Source organism: Bubalus kerabau, chromosome 8, assembly GCF_029407905.1.
Source record: "Bubalus kerabau isolate K-KA32 ecotype Philippines breed swamp buffalo chromosome 8, PCC_UOA_SB_1v2, whole genome shotgun sequence".
NCBI lineage: Eukaryota > Metazoa > Chordata > Mammalia > Artiodactyla > Bovidae > Bubalus > Bubalus kerabau.
In genome coordinates this window covers 67,032,491-67,050,221 of record NC_073631.1, presented here as the reverse complement: position 1 = coordinate 67,050,221, position 17,731 = coordinate 67,032,491, and the positions used below count along the sequence as shown (strand labels likewise).

The window sequence follows — 17,731 nt, the reverse complement described above, 5'->3', positions numbered from 1 at the left end:
CTCCAAAATTTTGGCCACCTGATGTGAAAAACTGACTCCTTGGAAGAGACCCTGATCCTGGGAAAGATTGAAGGCAGGAGGAGAAGGGGACGATAGAGGATGAAATGGTTAGATGGCATCACCGACTCAATGAACATAAGTCTGAGCAAGCTCCGGGAGTTGGTGATGGACAGGGAAGCCTGGTGTGCTGCAGTCCATGGGGTTGTAAAGAGTCGGACACAACTGAGCGACTGAACTGAACTGAAATAAATCACTACGTATTTTATTGTGATTTTTTTAAACATGAGAAAAATCAATAGGCACTTGCTTCTATATTCCTTTTTTTTCATTCATTAACACCCATTCGTTTTATAAATACTTACCATGTGTCTACTTTGTATCAGACGTAAGAAACTAGGGATATGATACTCATACTCTTTTCCTGTTGAATTTTAGGAATTAGTGCTGTCACTTCTGATGCTCCCTTACAAATACCTTAGCGAGTAAATTGATCCCCTAATCAAATTCTGCTCTTACATCTGCCTTAACTGGAAGATGCATAATAAACAGCATATGCTTTATTTAATAACTAACCCATTACTGAAAGCAACAGAGGGCATATGTCACTTACTCTATTTTCACCAAAAAAATGAGAAATTTTGTTTCAGTGTGTCCATACTAAGGAAGATGTCCTGCCTCAAGCAAATCACATCCTACAATACATTTGATTTTAAAAACCCATATTTAAACAGGACTTCTAATTAGGCTGGTTTCTGCTAGGCTATCAACTATTAGATTGGTTTATTTTACAGTGAAAATAAAGAGAACTAGTGGCTAGAGGAGTTCATATTCCTGCTTCTGCACAACATAAAACCATTCATTTTCAGATAAATGAGTAGTGAATACCCAAACAGTACCACAGTGAAATAAGAGTGGTGAAGACAGATGAAAGGGCAGCTACTGTTTCCAGAGAACACAAGAGGGCGGAGGACACAGGTGTAAGAAATATAAAAATTATATTTGCCTTGGATTATACAGTAAAACACCATATCTCCCCTTTTCACAGTACACATATATTACTGAAATATATGATGAATACTTCTCAAAAACTTGAGATGTTAGACATTTAGACATTTTACTCAAATATTTTAGAATACAGCCTAAGAAATAGAATTTACTGTATGAAATGTATCAATGAATATCAGAATATCAGAACACTATGAAGCAGACTACAGGAGTATGCACTTCATCACATGTCACATACTTCTGTTACCCCCTCAAATTCCTCCCTCATAGTCCTCTTGGACACAATACACCCACCTGTTTCGTGGTACATAAAATAATGATACTTGAAATTTGAAGGGCAAATTATTTTAAATTGTTTGAAAACTTCCCAGTTTGATTATAATACAATGCTATGAAAAATAAATAAGGGACTAAAAATTTCCATCATTTATGAGCAAAAGAAAACAAATTCATTTTATAAGGTCATAATGTAAAATGCTGGGGAAGGAGCAAAGCTTTCCTGACAAGAATCAGGGTATTCTGGCTGATGAGAGCCTAAGCTGAATCAATGCTAAAGATAACTAAGGAAAACCTAAAATACACTTATTCTGGCTAATCTTAAATATACTGTACTTGTACAGATGAAATGAACTCCTAATTATTAGTCTACTTCCATATTCAGAAGGTATGATTTCTAAAGAAATTGATATCGAAGTTACACAGTTTTGTTCACAGTATTGTGAACAAATAATGTGATTATTTGATACTATCTCGTGGCTACACTGAGACAATATACGGCCCAGTAGTCACAAAACTGTCCTAATGATGTCTACCTGTGTATTTCTAAACATAGCTCACATAAAAATGAGTTTGAATTACTTAATCTCTGTCTGAAGCTCTCAATGAAAATATTTTTCCTTTGTTTTCCAATGGTCAAATATGGTACAAACAGAAGTCTTTATTACGGGTACAAAGGAGTGGGCAATACAATTTTTGTGTGATGGCATAAAAAGTATAGATTTTTAAAACCACCTATGCAGACTGGTACATTTATTCACTCATGCACCTAGATGATTCTTGCTTTATTTTGAAGATTAAGCACTGCAAAATTTGACTGATAGCCATCTCTCCTGCCTACCACATATCTGGCCTGTCTCCACATTAAAGTAGTGTAGGCCAAATTCTTTCCTTCATTTACCATATAGTCATTAAGTGTAAGGCACTCTGTTAAGCAACCCTGTAAGAGATACAGAAATTTGAGTAAGATATACATCTTATACTCAAATTCATCTTCTCTAACATGGATTGTAATACAAATAATCCAAATAATAAAAACATTGTCAAGATGTCCATATACAATACAAGAGAAAAAGAAGAAACTAAGGTTACTTCTGCTGGGGTCAAAGGAGGGAGACCCATGGAGCTGGGCTTCTGGAGAGAAGCAGGATTTGGGTGTGCTGAGACTGGGGAGGTGTACAGGGTCTAATGTGGGAAAAGGATAAATAGCTCTGTTTTTCTAGAACTTGAGGGTACAGCTGGCAACTTAAAAAGATGTTATCAATTTTTTAGAAGAGCACACCAAAGGTAAAAATTATATAAATCCAGACTATAATAAAAATTATTTAAACATCTATCATCTCAAAAGGCTTGTTTTCCTTCCACAGTGCTTTTGTAAGTTACCTACATTGCTGTGCTGTGCTTAGCCTCTCAGTTGTGTTCCACTCTGCGACCCCATGGACTGTAGCCCGCCAAGCTCCTCTGTCCATGGGGACTCTCCAGGCAAGAATACTGGAGTAGGCTGCCATGCCCTCCTCCAGGGGATCTTCCTGACCCAGGAATCGAACTGGGGTCTCCTGCATTGCAGGTGGATTCTTTACCAGCTGAGCTACCAGGGAAGCCCCAATTACACTGCAACTTGCTTCTAAAGGAGACACATGGTAGAAGGTCCTAGGATCCTGGTAACAACAAATTAGGATTTTTTATATCACTTGTATTCATTTTCATAAAAAAAAATCAACTCAAGCAAGAAAATGAGTTTAGACTGACTTAATTCAGAGATATATATGCTCAGTATCAATAAATCAAATGCCAATCATGTTCAAGTATTAGACTGAACTATATAAAACTGCCAACATTAGACTGTTATTTCATGTATTAAAGAACCAGCAATTTCATATGCTTCATCCTAAGAGCTCTAAGTACACTGCTGACAAGCTTAATCAGCACTCTGAATAAATTTTAACCTCCCATCACACATTGGATGAGGAAAGTTAAATGAAACAAGAGATTTACTAATGTTGACACAAAGCTGCTTGCATGCTAAGTTCTGGTTTATAGGTTCAAACCAGAAAAAGAAAATTAGAAAGAAAAAGCATGAAAAAATAGAGAAAAGGAAGAACAAAAAGAACAGAAAGAGAAAATAAGAAAGAGATCATGGGGCAGCTGTCCTCTTTAAAAGAGAGAAAGAAACAGTGATTTTTAAAATTTTGTGACTGAATAAGGATAGACATAATTTCCCCCACATTTACAAATAAATCCTACTTACATAAAACACTAACATAATATAGGAGATTAACATTCACTGAGTGCTTACCGTGTGCTTTTAAGTACTTTATATATACTTTTTCATTAAATATGTATAAGGACATGTTAATTATAAGATAAATAAGGTCTGAGGATATAATGTATAACATGGTGATTATTATTATATAATTGAAATTTACCCCAAAGGTGTAACTCAAATATTCTCCAAAAAAAAAAAGGTAGGTTTGTGAAGTCATGGATATTGTAACTAAAGGGGGTAAACTTTCACAATGTATACGCATATCAAATATTCACATTGGACACTTTAAATATCTTATAATTTTATTGGTTAATTACATCTTAATAAAGCTGGGAAAAGATATGAATAAGGACAACAGGAGGCTGGTGGTTTCATGCGTATTTCTTAAAGGTGAAATGGTTGCCTGCATTCAAGGGTGTCACAGCTAATAAGGACTGAGTTAAGATTTGAAGCCAGTTCTGAAGCCAAAGCCTGTATTTTCCCTACCTCATCCTAATGTCTATAATGCAATGAAAGCTACTGCTGTTCAAAAAGTTTTAAAAAATTAGTTAAATGCTTAGTTAAATTAGTTAAAATTTTAACTCAGAGGCCTAAGATGAAAGATCTCATGTTGTATGATATAACTGTGCTGTTACTGAGCAAGGAAAATTTAGCACAAAAAGAAATGGGGTAATCATTTTATCTGCTGAAAAACATTTTAGTGCACATTATATTTCAAGCAAAAAAAAATTCCAAGGAAATTCAATTCAACAAGTATTTGAAATTCTGTTGTGTGTCTAACATTGTGAAGAAAGATCTGTGTAAAGTTATAGTCCCATAATTAATTATCTGGTTAAAGACAGAGGTAAAAGTGGTGCAGATTCACCATTAATAAATGGAACTGGAAATATTCAAATACCCACCATTTTCACATGTACAGCAGAATCTTGATTAAGCATTTCTTGATTATCCAATCTTCTGGATTTTCCCAGGTGATGTCACAGTAAAAGAGAGAGAAAAAAGGTACATGTGACACACATACATTTCAGGCTCTTCCTGTACGTTAATACACTTTTGGTTTGACAGCAATACTAAGTTATTGAAGGCAGCTTTTTTCTTTCCTAAGAAGCTCAGCAAAGATTTTACTCTATCTGACAAACTTTGGGGCTAAAAATTTTGTATGGAGAACTTGCAGCTCTCCTATAAGAACTTATATGGTTTAATAAGATTTGAATAAAGAATTAAAGTGAAGTATATATTTGGAAAAAAATGTTGTATTGCATGAGTACTTTATCAACATCTGCTCTACATGTAAGGACGAAGTTTGTGGGAAAATTATGCATTATTAATCCTGAATCAGTGAAGAAATATACAAACAGAATGTAAGGAGAAACATAATCCACGGAAGTCAAATTTATTCTTCAACTTTCTCATATTAAAATCTTTAATTTTGTGAAATGCTGTGACTAAGATTTGACTTGTGTTTGAATCTAGCATAGTGTCTGGCACAAAACAGGTAAGTGATAGTGTTTAACTGAATGATCATTTAAGGGTTTTGGATAAGACATCTTATTATACTAAGTTTCATTTTTGCAGTATAAATCTTAAGGAAGATTATTTATTTTTGCTCTTCAATGACTCTACTTTCACTTTATTCTAGATAAGCAAAATTTTATAATGAAAGCACTACTTAAAAAGGGTAAGTTAGCTGAGAGGAAAAACTGACTTTTTCTTAGACTCTGGTAACAGAAGTTGAACATTAGATGAATGTTCTTTATAATTAAAACATGTGTAGCAGATATAAAAAAAATTCTCAAATTCTAAAACCCACCTCCTATTCCATTTAAAGTACATAAAACTGGGAAATATCTTTCCTGAAAAAGTATTTCCCACACCTCTCAGAAGGGCTGCTAGTAAGTCGATGATCTTATAATTGATGGCATCTTAAATGATCTTATAATTGATGATATCTTAAATATCTTAAATATTGATAAACAATACTTAAATAGTAGGATACCTCCATTTTTTCACACGTGAAAAATATTGTCATTGAAATTACCTGGCAAGTCTGTTTCTTCATTTATGGAATCCAAAATATAAACTATGAAATGCTTATGGCTTTTCTTCAATGTTTAATATCTGAAAAGGGTTTCTAGATTTCTCAGAAGGCACTATTTAAATAAAACCATTTTATTAGCTTGAAAAAGAGGAAGGAGAAGGTGAAAAAGTCAAAGTGAAGCTTATATAAAAAAAAATCACGTATTCTGACACATTTGAAAAACCTAAAACAAAACAATTCAAGCAGTGAAGAATACATTTTACTATCTGGGCATCTAAAATCTTTTGTTATGTGTAGCCCAGCAGACCCAGTTCCTCTCCACTCTCCATCCTCAACTATGACTCTTTTTGGAGCTTTCATTCATGTTCAGTAGAAAAGGAAAGGGGGGAAAAAAAAAGCCAGTGTTAGTAGGTAAAAGAGTTAATCATCTTTCTCATGATCTCTTCATTAATTTTATTTAAACAAAATACAAATGTAAACAAAGGGTGATCAGAAATTTGATCTGATAATAAATAAAGGCCAACTTTAGGACTAAGCAAACCTAAATAGCTTACTAGATACTACAAAAATTTCAAGTGACAATATTTCATTCTTCCTAGTCCTCAATGGCAATCTGACCAGAACTTATCCTTATTCAAAGATAATCTCACACAAGTGATACTACAGTCCTAATAGAAAAATCACTATCATTACAGAAGTGTACAGACTAAGGTATAAATGTCAGCATTCTGGCAGTATTCTAAGGACGACACTGAAAATGAGGGCAGAGTATTTTTAAACCAATAGGCTTGTAAACCTATACTCAGTATATAAAGTTCTGGCTTACTTTGCCAGCAGTCATCTGTTGCAGATGCTTCAAGAGAAGAGTTGCTGAAAAAAAACAAATCGAGTGCAGAAGACTTGTTCAAAAATAGAAAATATTACCCTTGAACTATGAACTCCAAAGAAAGTTCTGAAGTTTCAAAGTATTTGGAATCTTTAAATGTGGACTGGAAAATGTGGAAACTGGAAAAATAATTACTTTGTGTTCTTTTGCTATGAGTTTAAGGTCTCTACTGTAACAGTGTTCGTTACGAGGAATATGTAGGACAAGGCTAAAGACTGAAGCGAGAGGTAAGAACTTCACTTGAATAGCATAAACTTGAGAACTGACAAGTTTTAGGTATTGTGGTATTTCATTCTGAGATGAGTATCTTTAGCCCTTGAAGTTATTTATAAATCAACGAGTGAAAATGTCTATATCAAATGAAAAATTTGACTTGCCTTTATACAGTTTTAAAGTATCTGAATGTAAATTGAATACTTTTAAAGCCCCTCTTGACTGTCTTATAGGAAAGTGAAAAAATATTAAAATTTATTGATATTATTAGCTTAAAAAGCTGTGATTTCTGCTTTAAGTTTGCTACTTTCAGAAACATTTAAACTATACAATAAAGTAATGAAATTCTGAATGATAAACTATATACTACTTATATAAGAAAAGGTATGTATTACTACAATATGACAGGGTATCAGCAATAGTACTAAAAATCTTACTGCATATCTCTGGCAATATACATCACTTGTCCTAAGCTTGGGTTTTTAATAATGACACTTAGGGTGATCAGCACATGGAAAATTGAACTATAAATTCATTATTTGTAAAACATTATAAAATCAGTTTCTTGGGGGGTATTTAAAGAATTCTCCCTAATTAGATTTTCAAGGCAGCAGTAAAAAAATAGCAACAATAAAAAGTACCAACTGGAAAGTGAAACTGTCTCTTGATACAAACATAAAACAAAAATGAAACTGAATAGCAAAAGGTGGGAGAGTAAAAGAAGGTAGAAGAAAACAGATTTCAAAGCTTAGCTATTTAAAAATTGGAAATTTATACCAATTTTCTTATATAGCAAAACGTGGCTTCTCAGAATATTATAGATACTTATGAAAATACCCAATTTCAGAGCTTAGAGTTTATTCATCTATCCTCCACACCGCCTCTGCCCTACTACCTAATGGTGTTTTTCAAGATAAGAAAACCAAGGCACAGGGAAAATAGATAATTTATACTGATTACCCTCAGAAAACTCTTGAGTTACTCTGTCCTTGAATTTGTCCTACAACAAAAGCATAGGTAGTAAACAATATCTGGAGATGCAGGGCTTGGATACAGGCTGCCAACAAAAACCAAGTAAACTGCCTTTAAGAAGTGGTCTGCTGCATTAGCTAACTATAAAAAATAAGGCAATTCAATTATTTAAATCTCAGTTAACCACAACATTCTAGGCTGTTATAGTAATACATATGTTTGAATCAATGGTAATGTATATGTTTGAATCTTAATTTTCATCATACAGTATGTTGTAATCCTTACAGACAGTAATCCAGCTTTTATCAATTTATAAAACATAACTAATATAAAGCATTCCATGATATCCTGGATAAAGCTTATAGAAACAAAATAAAAATTAATTATCTTTATTATTAGCAATAATAAAAAGTTCCTAATCCTAGGTACACAAATCATGTGGCTATCAGCAAAACTGAGTCACACAACAACTAAATGAACAACAAAATTAGATTTTTTCTTCCCCCTGAAAAGAGATTTCTGAGGGTACATGGCTTTTTCTTAACATCAACGTGTGAAACAAGATGCTCTTAAAATTAGATCCTACAAATTAGAATTTCTGAGACACAAGACACTGCAAAGTTCTCCATATTCACATCTTTGCAAACTATAAAGAAGTTTTGTGTTACACAGGATCGTTCTATTTTAATTTACTTAATTTGGATTTTTAAATGCCTAAAATTTCAACAAGATACAGAATCAAGTTAAGAATCAGATGTAGTTCAACAAGAGAAACTCACTGTTTATATGAACTGTAGACACTTACCCTGTAAAGTAACCGGACAAGCTACAGCAGCAAAAGAAAATTCTTCCTGTCTGAGGAGTACTAATATAGCACAAGGTGCAGCCGAGGGCGGTCCCAGAAGCCTTGGCTAATATGCTCTATGCAAAATCAGTCTTGTGACGCATTACTACACAGTGCTTTATTATGCTCTGGGTGACAGGCTTGCTAGCTCTGCACTAGTCACCAGTCAGTCTAGAGAACAGGATCAAATAAAATAATGTGGCAGTTAAGAAAGAGAAGGTAAATCTGTACTATCAGAGCACTGCCAACTTGCTCTGCAAAGAAAAGAGGAACCTCAGTAGTTTTAAGACTTGAAAACACCCTCTTCCTCATCGTGGGATTCAATTGTCAGCGCACTTGTAGTATGTGTACTTCTCTGTATGAATATTATATTTTAATACAGAGTGAAAAAGATCAGGTCCTGTTTGCCAGGGCTGGGGGAGGGGAGAGCGGGGAGCTATTGCTCAACAGGTACAGAGTTTCAATTTGGAAGACGGAAAGTGTCTGGAGATGGACGGCAGCGGTGGTGGGGGTTTCATAACAATGTCAATACACTTAATGCCGTTGAACTGTACACTTAAAAACAGTTAAAAGGGTAAACTCTGTCATGTGTATTTTACAGTCTTACAACGATTAGCTCATGTAAGACATGTGAAAAAGAGTATCTGCATTAAAGTGTGGTAAGTTGTTAACAATCTTTATTGCAGGGTAGTGGGATTTAAAGTGATTTTTATGTTTTTCTTCATATTTCCTACACTGTAAATTTCAACAAGACCATGCACGGATCTACTAAAAAATCTGAACAGAATGAAAATTAATTTGTATGGTTAAAAAATTGAAAAAGCTCCTTTCCTACTGGAAATGAAAGCAAACCGTTGTGAAGATAAATATTTTTAACCTTTAAAGAGAAATCAGTCTTGTTTTTAACCTGAGTCGTAGGATTAAATATGCTAATACCATGTGGCAGGGCCTGATAGATAAGTTATGTTACTGGCTCTGAGAAGCTTTATCATTAGGAACAGGGCTACGCTACACTCATGTAAATAAGTTTGTATACTAGCCTTTCCTCGTCTATACTCAAAGGAAACTGAACCAACGTAACATTTCAGTAATCAAACTTTGTGAAGTAGCACTCTGTACTACAAATGATACAAAAAAATTTAAAAGTTGTTTTTTAAAAAAGGCCACTAACAAATTACCCAAACTTGATATCTACCAAATGTTAAAAATTTGGCATTACTATCTTATTTTAGTAAGATGAGAAGATTGACAACATAATATTCCTCTTAGAGGAAAATCTTTTATATTCTAGTAATGGAGTCTCAGGACTTCCCTGGTGGCTCAGTGGTAGAGAACCCACCTGTCAATGCAGGAGACACAGGTTTGATCCCTGGTGGATCCAGGTGGTTGCAGGAGTCAGACACTTAAGCGGCTCAACAACAACAATGGAGGCTTAAGGGCAGCTAGGTGATCCATTTTGAAAACACCTCTGTACTGTGTATGAATGTGTTGACTAAACTGTCCTTTAATAGATTAAAATGCTTAGCACTGACAAGAATTTTAAAGATACCTTTTTAAAAGATCACTCCAAATGCATCATCTCCAAAGGGAAAGTGAAGTGAAGTCACTTAGTCGTGTCTGACTCCTTGCGACCCCATGGACTGTAGCCCACCAGGCTCCTCCATCCATGGGATTTTCTAGGCAAGAATACTGGAGTGGGTTGCCATTTCCTTCTTCATCTCCAAGGAAAACAACAAAAAATGGTGGAGTTGGAGTTCCACAACCTTTTAGGAGGGGAATTTAGAAATACTATTAAAAGCTTTAGAAATACACATTCCCTTTGAACAGACCAACTTTATGTCCTAAGGACTTTACCCTAAGGAAATAGGGCAGTGTATGAAGATTTAGTTGTAAGGATGTATATGGCAGAGTTGCTTTATAATACTGGGAAACTGTAAACACCTTAAATGCCCAGTATCTAAATGTTTATTGATACAAGGGAGGTGAATAGGTGAGGTGAATAAATTGTGGCATACACATAAAAATTATACAGTTCTCAAAGATGATTACTATAAATAGTTACAATCTACTGTATGTTTACTGAGTGCCAGACACTTTTAAGCAGTTGACATTCCTCACCTCACCTCATCTCATCTCATAACCCGAGAGGCTGTGTGCTACTATTATCCTCATAGCTGGCAAATGGCAGAAATGGATTCAGACTCAGGTTCCTGTGACTTCAGAATCCATGCCTGTAAATCAATACACAGTACTGCTCTGTGAGATCAATATTTACAGATAAACTGAGATATACATGATCTATTATTGAGTGAAAGGAGTTGTGAGAGTATCGATAGCCACAGTCCAATTTTGGGGGGAAAATCTTTAAATAAGCACAGGAAAATCTAAAGTAGAACACAAAAGACAGTATCAGTAATGGAAGTAAAGGGCCATTTTTATTTTCTGAGCTTTATAAAATAAATGAGTTCCTTGGGGGGAAATGGCTTATTAAAATGTTATAGTAGTTGACCCAATCATGTCCATAATCAGAAACGAAAGTTTAAAAAAAAAATCAGAACCAGTCAACATCACATGGATGGATTATTTTGAAGAATATTTGTAAAGCAGAGAATTCAGCCAGTTGACCCTAAAACAAAACAAAATACATCATGAGAACCAAGATGGCTAGTTTCTTATCAAGAGGGGTATTCTGGTCTCTAAGGGATAGATGGCTTTGGCTCTTTTGGTGTTCTGTCCTGTTACTCGAAGGAGAGTAGAGAAGAGACGAAACATGAATATTGTTTCCTGACTGTATGTAGAAAACAATGTCTGCCTTTGAATTCCATCCAGTAGGTGAGTATATGCCATGGAGATGGGATTGTATGTCTGGTGAGGTGTCCCTCTATGTCTAAAAAAACAATTTATATACCTTAATTTAAAAATAATTTACTGCTAAAAAGTGCTAATCACCTGAGCCTCCAGCAAGTCAGAATTTTTTTGCAACAGTAACATCAAAGTTCACTGATTACAGACTACCATAACAGATACAGTAACAATGAAAAAGTTGGAAACACTGCAAGAATTACCAAAATGTGAGACACAAAGTGAGTAAATGCTGTTGGGAAAATGGTGCCAACAGACTTGCTTGATGTAGAATTGCCACAAACCTTGAATTTGTAAAAAATGCAATATGTAAAATGAGGTATGCCTGCGTAATTTAATCAGTAAAACCCTAACAGAAAGATAATACTTCCCTTTTCATTATAGATAAGGAATCTAAGATCTGGGAGAAGCCACTTATTACTTACATAGATGAGCTGGAAGACTTTTTTTCTTACTATATCAGCACTGTTTCTAGGAAATAATATCTGCATAACACTTACATGAGAGGACTAAAGATGTGTATCAATAAGAACAATGTTTTGAAACTTGCCAGAAAAAAGGAAGAAGAATAGACGCAAAATACTGAATGAAAGAAAATGAATTTTGTTTCAAATAGCTCTAGGATCTTTTTTTTTTTTTGAGAGGAGATTTAACAGATCCAGGAAAAAGTCATAAAGTCATAAAGGCAGACTCTTTTAACAGCACACAGTGGACTTTCATCTCTGGACACAATGACTGGGCCTTGTTGCCTGGGAGTTTCTTTATTCACTGTCATAGAAACAGTAATTACTCATAGCACTCCTAATGAAACTCTAAACCTGAAACTGATATATCAAAGAGCAAAGAATCATGCAGGAGTCAAATATTTGGCAGATTTTTCTCCCCTTGTAACACTGCAACTGGCTGTCTTTATCACTATAGAAAGGGGTATTTATTTGTACTTCTGAATAACTTGTTACAATGTTTAGATGTTGTCAATTTTCAATTAACTTGAAAAGCTAAAAATGATCACTGCATACTTTGCCATCAAAAGTTTTGAAATAATAAAAAAAAAGTCCAGAGAAAATCTATCCATTTAAATCTTAATAACTTATTAATTGATTTTATTTTTATTATTTGGTCAGGGAGTAAAGAGAATAAAGGTAGTGCATTAATTAACAGTTTATATGAAAAAAACCACTTCATAATCCCACATAAAACCTGTGGCATACAGTTATTTCTCAATAATCCAGCCTATGACTTAACTAAAGTTAATCATAATCCAATTATCATTCCTCTATGTAATGTATTTTTAAACTTCAACCTGAACTTGACTGACACCCTAGGAAGTTATTCCAAACCAAGCAATAAAGTCATATAAGGAAGACAATTCATAGATGAGATGTAATCCTCTCTATAAGGACTCTTGCAAAACTTGTTCCTGATAATTGTTGCATGATGTAAACAGCAAGACCATTTTTTTAAACACGCAAAACACCTGTCTAGGTATCTGACTTCTATCAAAACTTCTCTGAAAAAAACAAGTCAACTAACTTCAACAGGGTGACTGTCAAAATAAAACTGAAATAAATGATATAAATGTTTATATGAATATGGCTTAAAATATTTAATGAGCAAAAACAGAGCTGAAAATAATGAACTATTACATGCTGGGAAAATGAACAGTAAATAAAGATTTTCCTGTAAGTTTTTTTCTCATTTAAAGTAATTTCAAAAACATATCCTATTTGGTGACTGTTAGCACAGCTTATTGCTGCATTTAAGAATTCGCACACATATACACCAACTGCGGAAAACCCATGGGTCTGGTCTCAATGCATTTCTTAAAAACTCTATGCAACAATCTAGGATTGAGGAACTTAATTTTCAGAAACTCAAATGAAGTTTTTGAACATAGTCTATATCTTTTTATTTTTTCACTTAAAAAGTAATAAATTCTGTAAACTCCTTTAGAGGAAATGACATTATGTTGTAATAAGTAGGTCAAGTTCAAGAAAACTGTGTGTAAGACAATGCCATAAATGAAGGAAGTCTTTCTTCCTTCCTCTCCTCTCAATTGTACTATTAATAGTAGTAAACATTCAAGATGCTCAGCACTGAAATTGATGTTCCCGTTTATTATGTCTAAATTTCTGCGCCTGAAATGTAACAGCAAGAAAAACTTTTGTTTTAATTTTGGACTCTTTCCACATCACACAGTTGGTATTCTATATGTTGAAAGGAAACAGTATTGCTTGGGATTACTAGTTTGGTGTGGGTTATATTAAAAATGGTAAGAAACAGTTATGCTACTAATGGCTTTTATTATTGGTGTATTATATCCAGCACACCTAAAAGGAGAGTACAAAGACTGGACTTACTATCCCTTCTTTTAGCTATGCTAAACACACTCAAAAAATAATAAGGTAAGAAAACAATGAAGAAAATTATTGAAAGAGATTCAAGTTTATAAACTAATAACTTATAACAAAGAATTATTTAAAATTAAATGGATGATATCAGTGGTTGATAACTTGAGTTTTTGAAAGTTTATAAGTAGAAGAAAATGGCAACCCACTCCAGTATTCTTGCCTGGAAAATCCCATGGACGGTGGAACCTGGTAGGCTACAGTCCATGGGGTTGCAAACAGTTGGACATGACTGAGCAACTTCTCTTCAAGTAGAAGAAAACATAAACTAGAACCCCTTGAAAACTTCTTTGAATAGTAATAACACAGCAAACCAAATAACTTAGAAAAGTTTTGATAACATATGTGTGCTCAGTCGCTCAGTCATGCCTGACTTTTGCATGCCATGGACTGTAGGGCCACAGGCTCCTCTGTCCATGGAATTTTCCAGGCAAGAATACTGGAGTGTGTTGCTTTTTCCTTCTCCAGGGGATCTTCCCAGCCCAGGGATCAAACCTGCATCTCCTGCGTTGGCAGGCAAATTCTTTACCACTGCACCACCTGGGAAGCCTCTTGATAACATATATTACATTCAATATGAAATGTATGACACAGAAACCAAGCTTGTGGTTGTCAAAAGGGAAAGGAGTGGGAGAAGGGATAAATTAGAAGTTTGGGATTATGTATAAAATATACATATTTTATATATATACCATATTATGTATAAAATGTACATATTTTATACACTGCTTATGAAATAAACAAGGTCCTACTGTATAGTATAGGGAACTACATTCAGTATCTTGTAATTAACTATAATAGAAAAGAATCTGAAAAAGGGTATCATAAAAATATATCTGAATCACCTTGCTGTACACCAGAAACTAACACATTATAAGTCAGCTATACTTTAACAAACCAAACCAAACCAACAGTGGAACACTTGCTTATTAGAACTTATAAAAATAAGTTTGGTAGAAAGTGGCCTTTAAAAAGCTTTGTTGAAGGTCAGTTTTGTATTTGTGAGCTCTTTCAAACTTTAACAGATAGCTCCATGCCAGATAAACTATAACACATGAAATAACTATCCCAATTTCTTTTCTGAACTAACTAGTATAAAACTCTAAGACAAAAGTCTCTCAAAAAGAGACAAAAAGAGAAAACATACCTAATTTCACTTTGAATAAACATATAAAAGTTTAAATAATAAACCAGTAACAAACTAAATTTAATATAATAACCATCTAATGTGACTGAATCAAATATATTCCAAAAATCAATTAATAGTTATCAAAGAGAAATGACAGGGTCACAAATGACTATATTTTCTTCTTCATACTCTTGGTATTTTCTAAATTTTCTGTAATGAATAATATACTTAGAAGAAAATAAAGATTATTTTTTAAAACTTATATGTTCCAAAATGAAAGTGAAAGTGTATATAATGTTACTATACACCTCTTTAGAAGCAATGGGCAGTATATGTTAAGTCATATTTATGAAGTGAAATGAAAATTATCTATTGGGACAAAATCATAATGTTTTACTATTTTTTCTTCAGTAGCCTTCCTCATTCCATGAGTGGGAGGATAAATTAGTGAGTAAGCTATACAAACTAAACAATATGCTATATTTTCCTACCCTGGCTATAAAATGAAGTCATAATGTGTAAATGAGGAGTTATGTGCAAATTGAGGTCAGAAAAACATTCTATAAAGAATTAGTACAAAGGTATGAAAAGGAGGGTCATATTTAGCTACTCAAAAATGGAAGTGAAATTAAAAGAAAAAAAAGAACTGGAAAAATGTATTTCTAACATACTCTCGTGGCCAAAAGCATTTTATAAAAATTCTTGCAACTCAAGACAAAGAACTGATGATTCAGCAAAGAAGAAAATAAATGGCCAAGTATTTTAAAAGTTTAATTTCAAAAGTAATAGAAACATTTTTTTTAAAAAGCTATCATTTGGCAAAGATGAGGAAAAAAAAGATACCTACTTCCAGGAAAACATGGAGCTAGGTACTTGGATATACTGTTGGTGAAAATATAAATTGGTACCACCTTTCCAGAGGGTAACCTGGCAGCATACTCAAAAGGCTTTGCTCCAGGAATTCCATTTAAACAGTCATGGACATGCATAGATGCTACAAGAATGTTCACTGATCCATTATTTATCATAACAGAAAACAAGAAACAAGCTAAATGCTCAACAATGAAGAACTTGCTAAATAATTGATGATATTCATATATAATACTGAAGTAACATAATATAGTTATTAAAATAAGGGTAAGTTTGTTATTAAGACATAAATTAACAAGTGAATCATCTTTTAAAAAACAATGTTATATAGTATGACCCCATGGGAAAAATGATACTTAACAGTTATATGCATAGAAAGAGAAAGGAGTACATTTACTAAAATATGGGTTTTTTTGGTTGGTGAAAATTGCAGATTACTTTTTTTTCCCCTCATCTAGATATACTAATTTTGTATCAGCATATACTATCTCAGAAATAAAATGAGGAAGAATCAATGGGAGATTAAGTATAAAATAGGCAAATAATTTAAAAATGGAGAAATTCCTATAAAAAGCTTAATCGTAATTCAGGTATTCATGAGTCAATCATCAAAACTCCCCTAAAGCTGAATCAAATGACTGGAAATCCACACATGGTGTAGACCCCATGAGTTAATTAAATCTATAATGATCAAGACCTGTGCGTGCTGTAAGTATACTAGAGGGGACTCAAAAGTGAGTCAAACGCATGTAGCTTTATCCTTTATAGTAACTCATGCTTCTTGTACAATTATAGTGAAATTAACTGAAAATGACGTGATGGTGTGTGCCAATCCTCCACATGTGCTTCCCAGGCCAGCTGAACCATCTACAAAGATGACAGCAGGAATGCAGATTAAAAAATGTTGCTCAAAATTTGGCATAATGCTGTGTATCTCTCATTCTTTTTAATATTTTTAACTCTGAGAAAGATGTATGATATAATAAAACCATTCAGTTTTTAATCTCCAAATCTGAGGTCTCAAATAAAATACTGTTATCAAATAAAATTAGAGATAATTTTTAAATGCATTACTTAGTATGAACATACTACATGAAAACATCATGTCTAAAATCAAGATGGGAAAAGAATAGCTTTATTTACAGAAGGAAGAAGATAGAAGAATTAACATTTACTGAATAACTAGCATGTGGCAAAAATAGTTTGGCATAATCTGGACATACAAGATCATAAGACAGTGCCAAACTAAGCCAAATGCAGCTCAGTCTCTCATTCCTAGTTCTAATGCTGGTGTAGTCCCTTTTTATCTTAGGGAACTTCGGTGGGTTTCTTCCTTGTAACATTTCACTATGCTATAAAGCTAGGCTAGGTTCTCAAGTTTTTCCTATCTCCCTATATTAAAATTAATCACCTGTCTCATTCCCTCTGAATGCTCAAAGTGTGACTGAAGAAATTGAGATGAACTGACTAACTGTTCATGGGGGAAGACTGTATAATAACACAACTATTATTATTTTTGTTGATGGTGTTACTTTGAACCCAGACTCCGAGTAGGACATCCGAGGTAAGGTAAATGAGAAGGCTGTACCATGACAAGTCTTCAAAGGAGATACAACAGAGGCAGGAAGGATCTTGCAGGAACCCACATCATGTTAAACCTGTGATCATCTACTTCCACCTAATTACAAGCAGGAACTTGCCAAACACATTGAGCAACTCTCCTATCAACTGCTAAACAACTCTGTAACCAATTAGCACCTTGAAAACGAAGAACACATATCGGAAAAAAGGAGACAAATGGTATTTACATCTGTAATAGCAAAATACTGTCTTACTTGGCTTACATTTCAAAGCTTAATAGTTTTTAGGAGAGGAAAAATAATTTTCTCTCTACCCTTCTAGGTTCCTGCGAGATCCCCCGTACTAGAAAGAAAGATTAACAGAAAAAATTAATTTCGTAGC

The 17,731-nt window shown here is 33.8% G+C and overlaps 1 protein-coding gene across 5 annotated transcripts in view; it reads right to left on the bottom strand.

Annotated features, from left to right (window-relative positions):
- The window catches only part of NT5C3A (5'-nucleotidase, cytosolic IIIA), a 40,597-nt gene that overhangs the window by 10,735 nt on the left and 12,131 nt on the right, over positions 1 to 17,731 (bottom strand). Inside the window, exons 1-2 of one of the 5 annotated variants that reach the window (XM_055590444.1) lie at positions 10,050 to 10,072; positions 4,450 to 4,504 (exon numbers count right to left, since the gene is read on the bottom strand). The exons of 1 other annotated variant lie outside the window; for it this stretch is intronic. In XM_055590444.1, the coding sequence (XP_055446419.1) occupies positions 4,450 to 4,485 (36 nt within the window). In that variant the 5' untranslated portion in view covers positions 4,486 to 4,504; positions 10,050 to 10,072. Of the gene's footprint in view, positions 1 to 4,449; positions 4,505 to 5,585; positions 6,515 to 8,461; positions 8,589 to 10,049; positions 10,073 to 17,731 lie in introns of those variants that run through there. 3 more of the 5 variants (XM_055590442.1, XM_055590445.1, XM_055590443.1) reach the window with 3 other exon arrangements.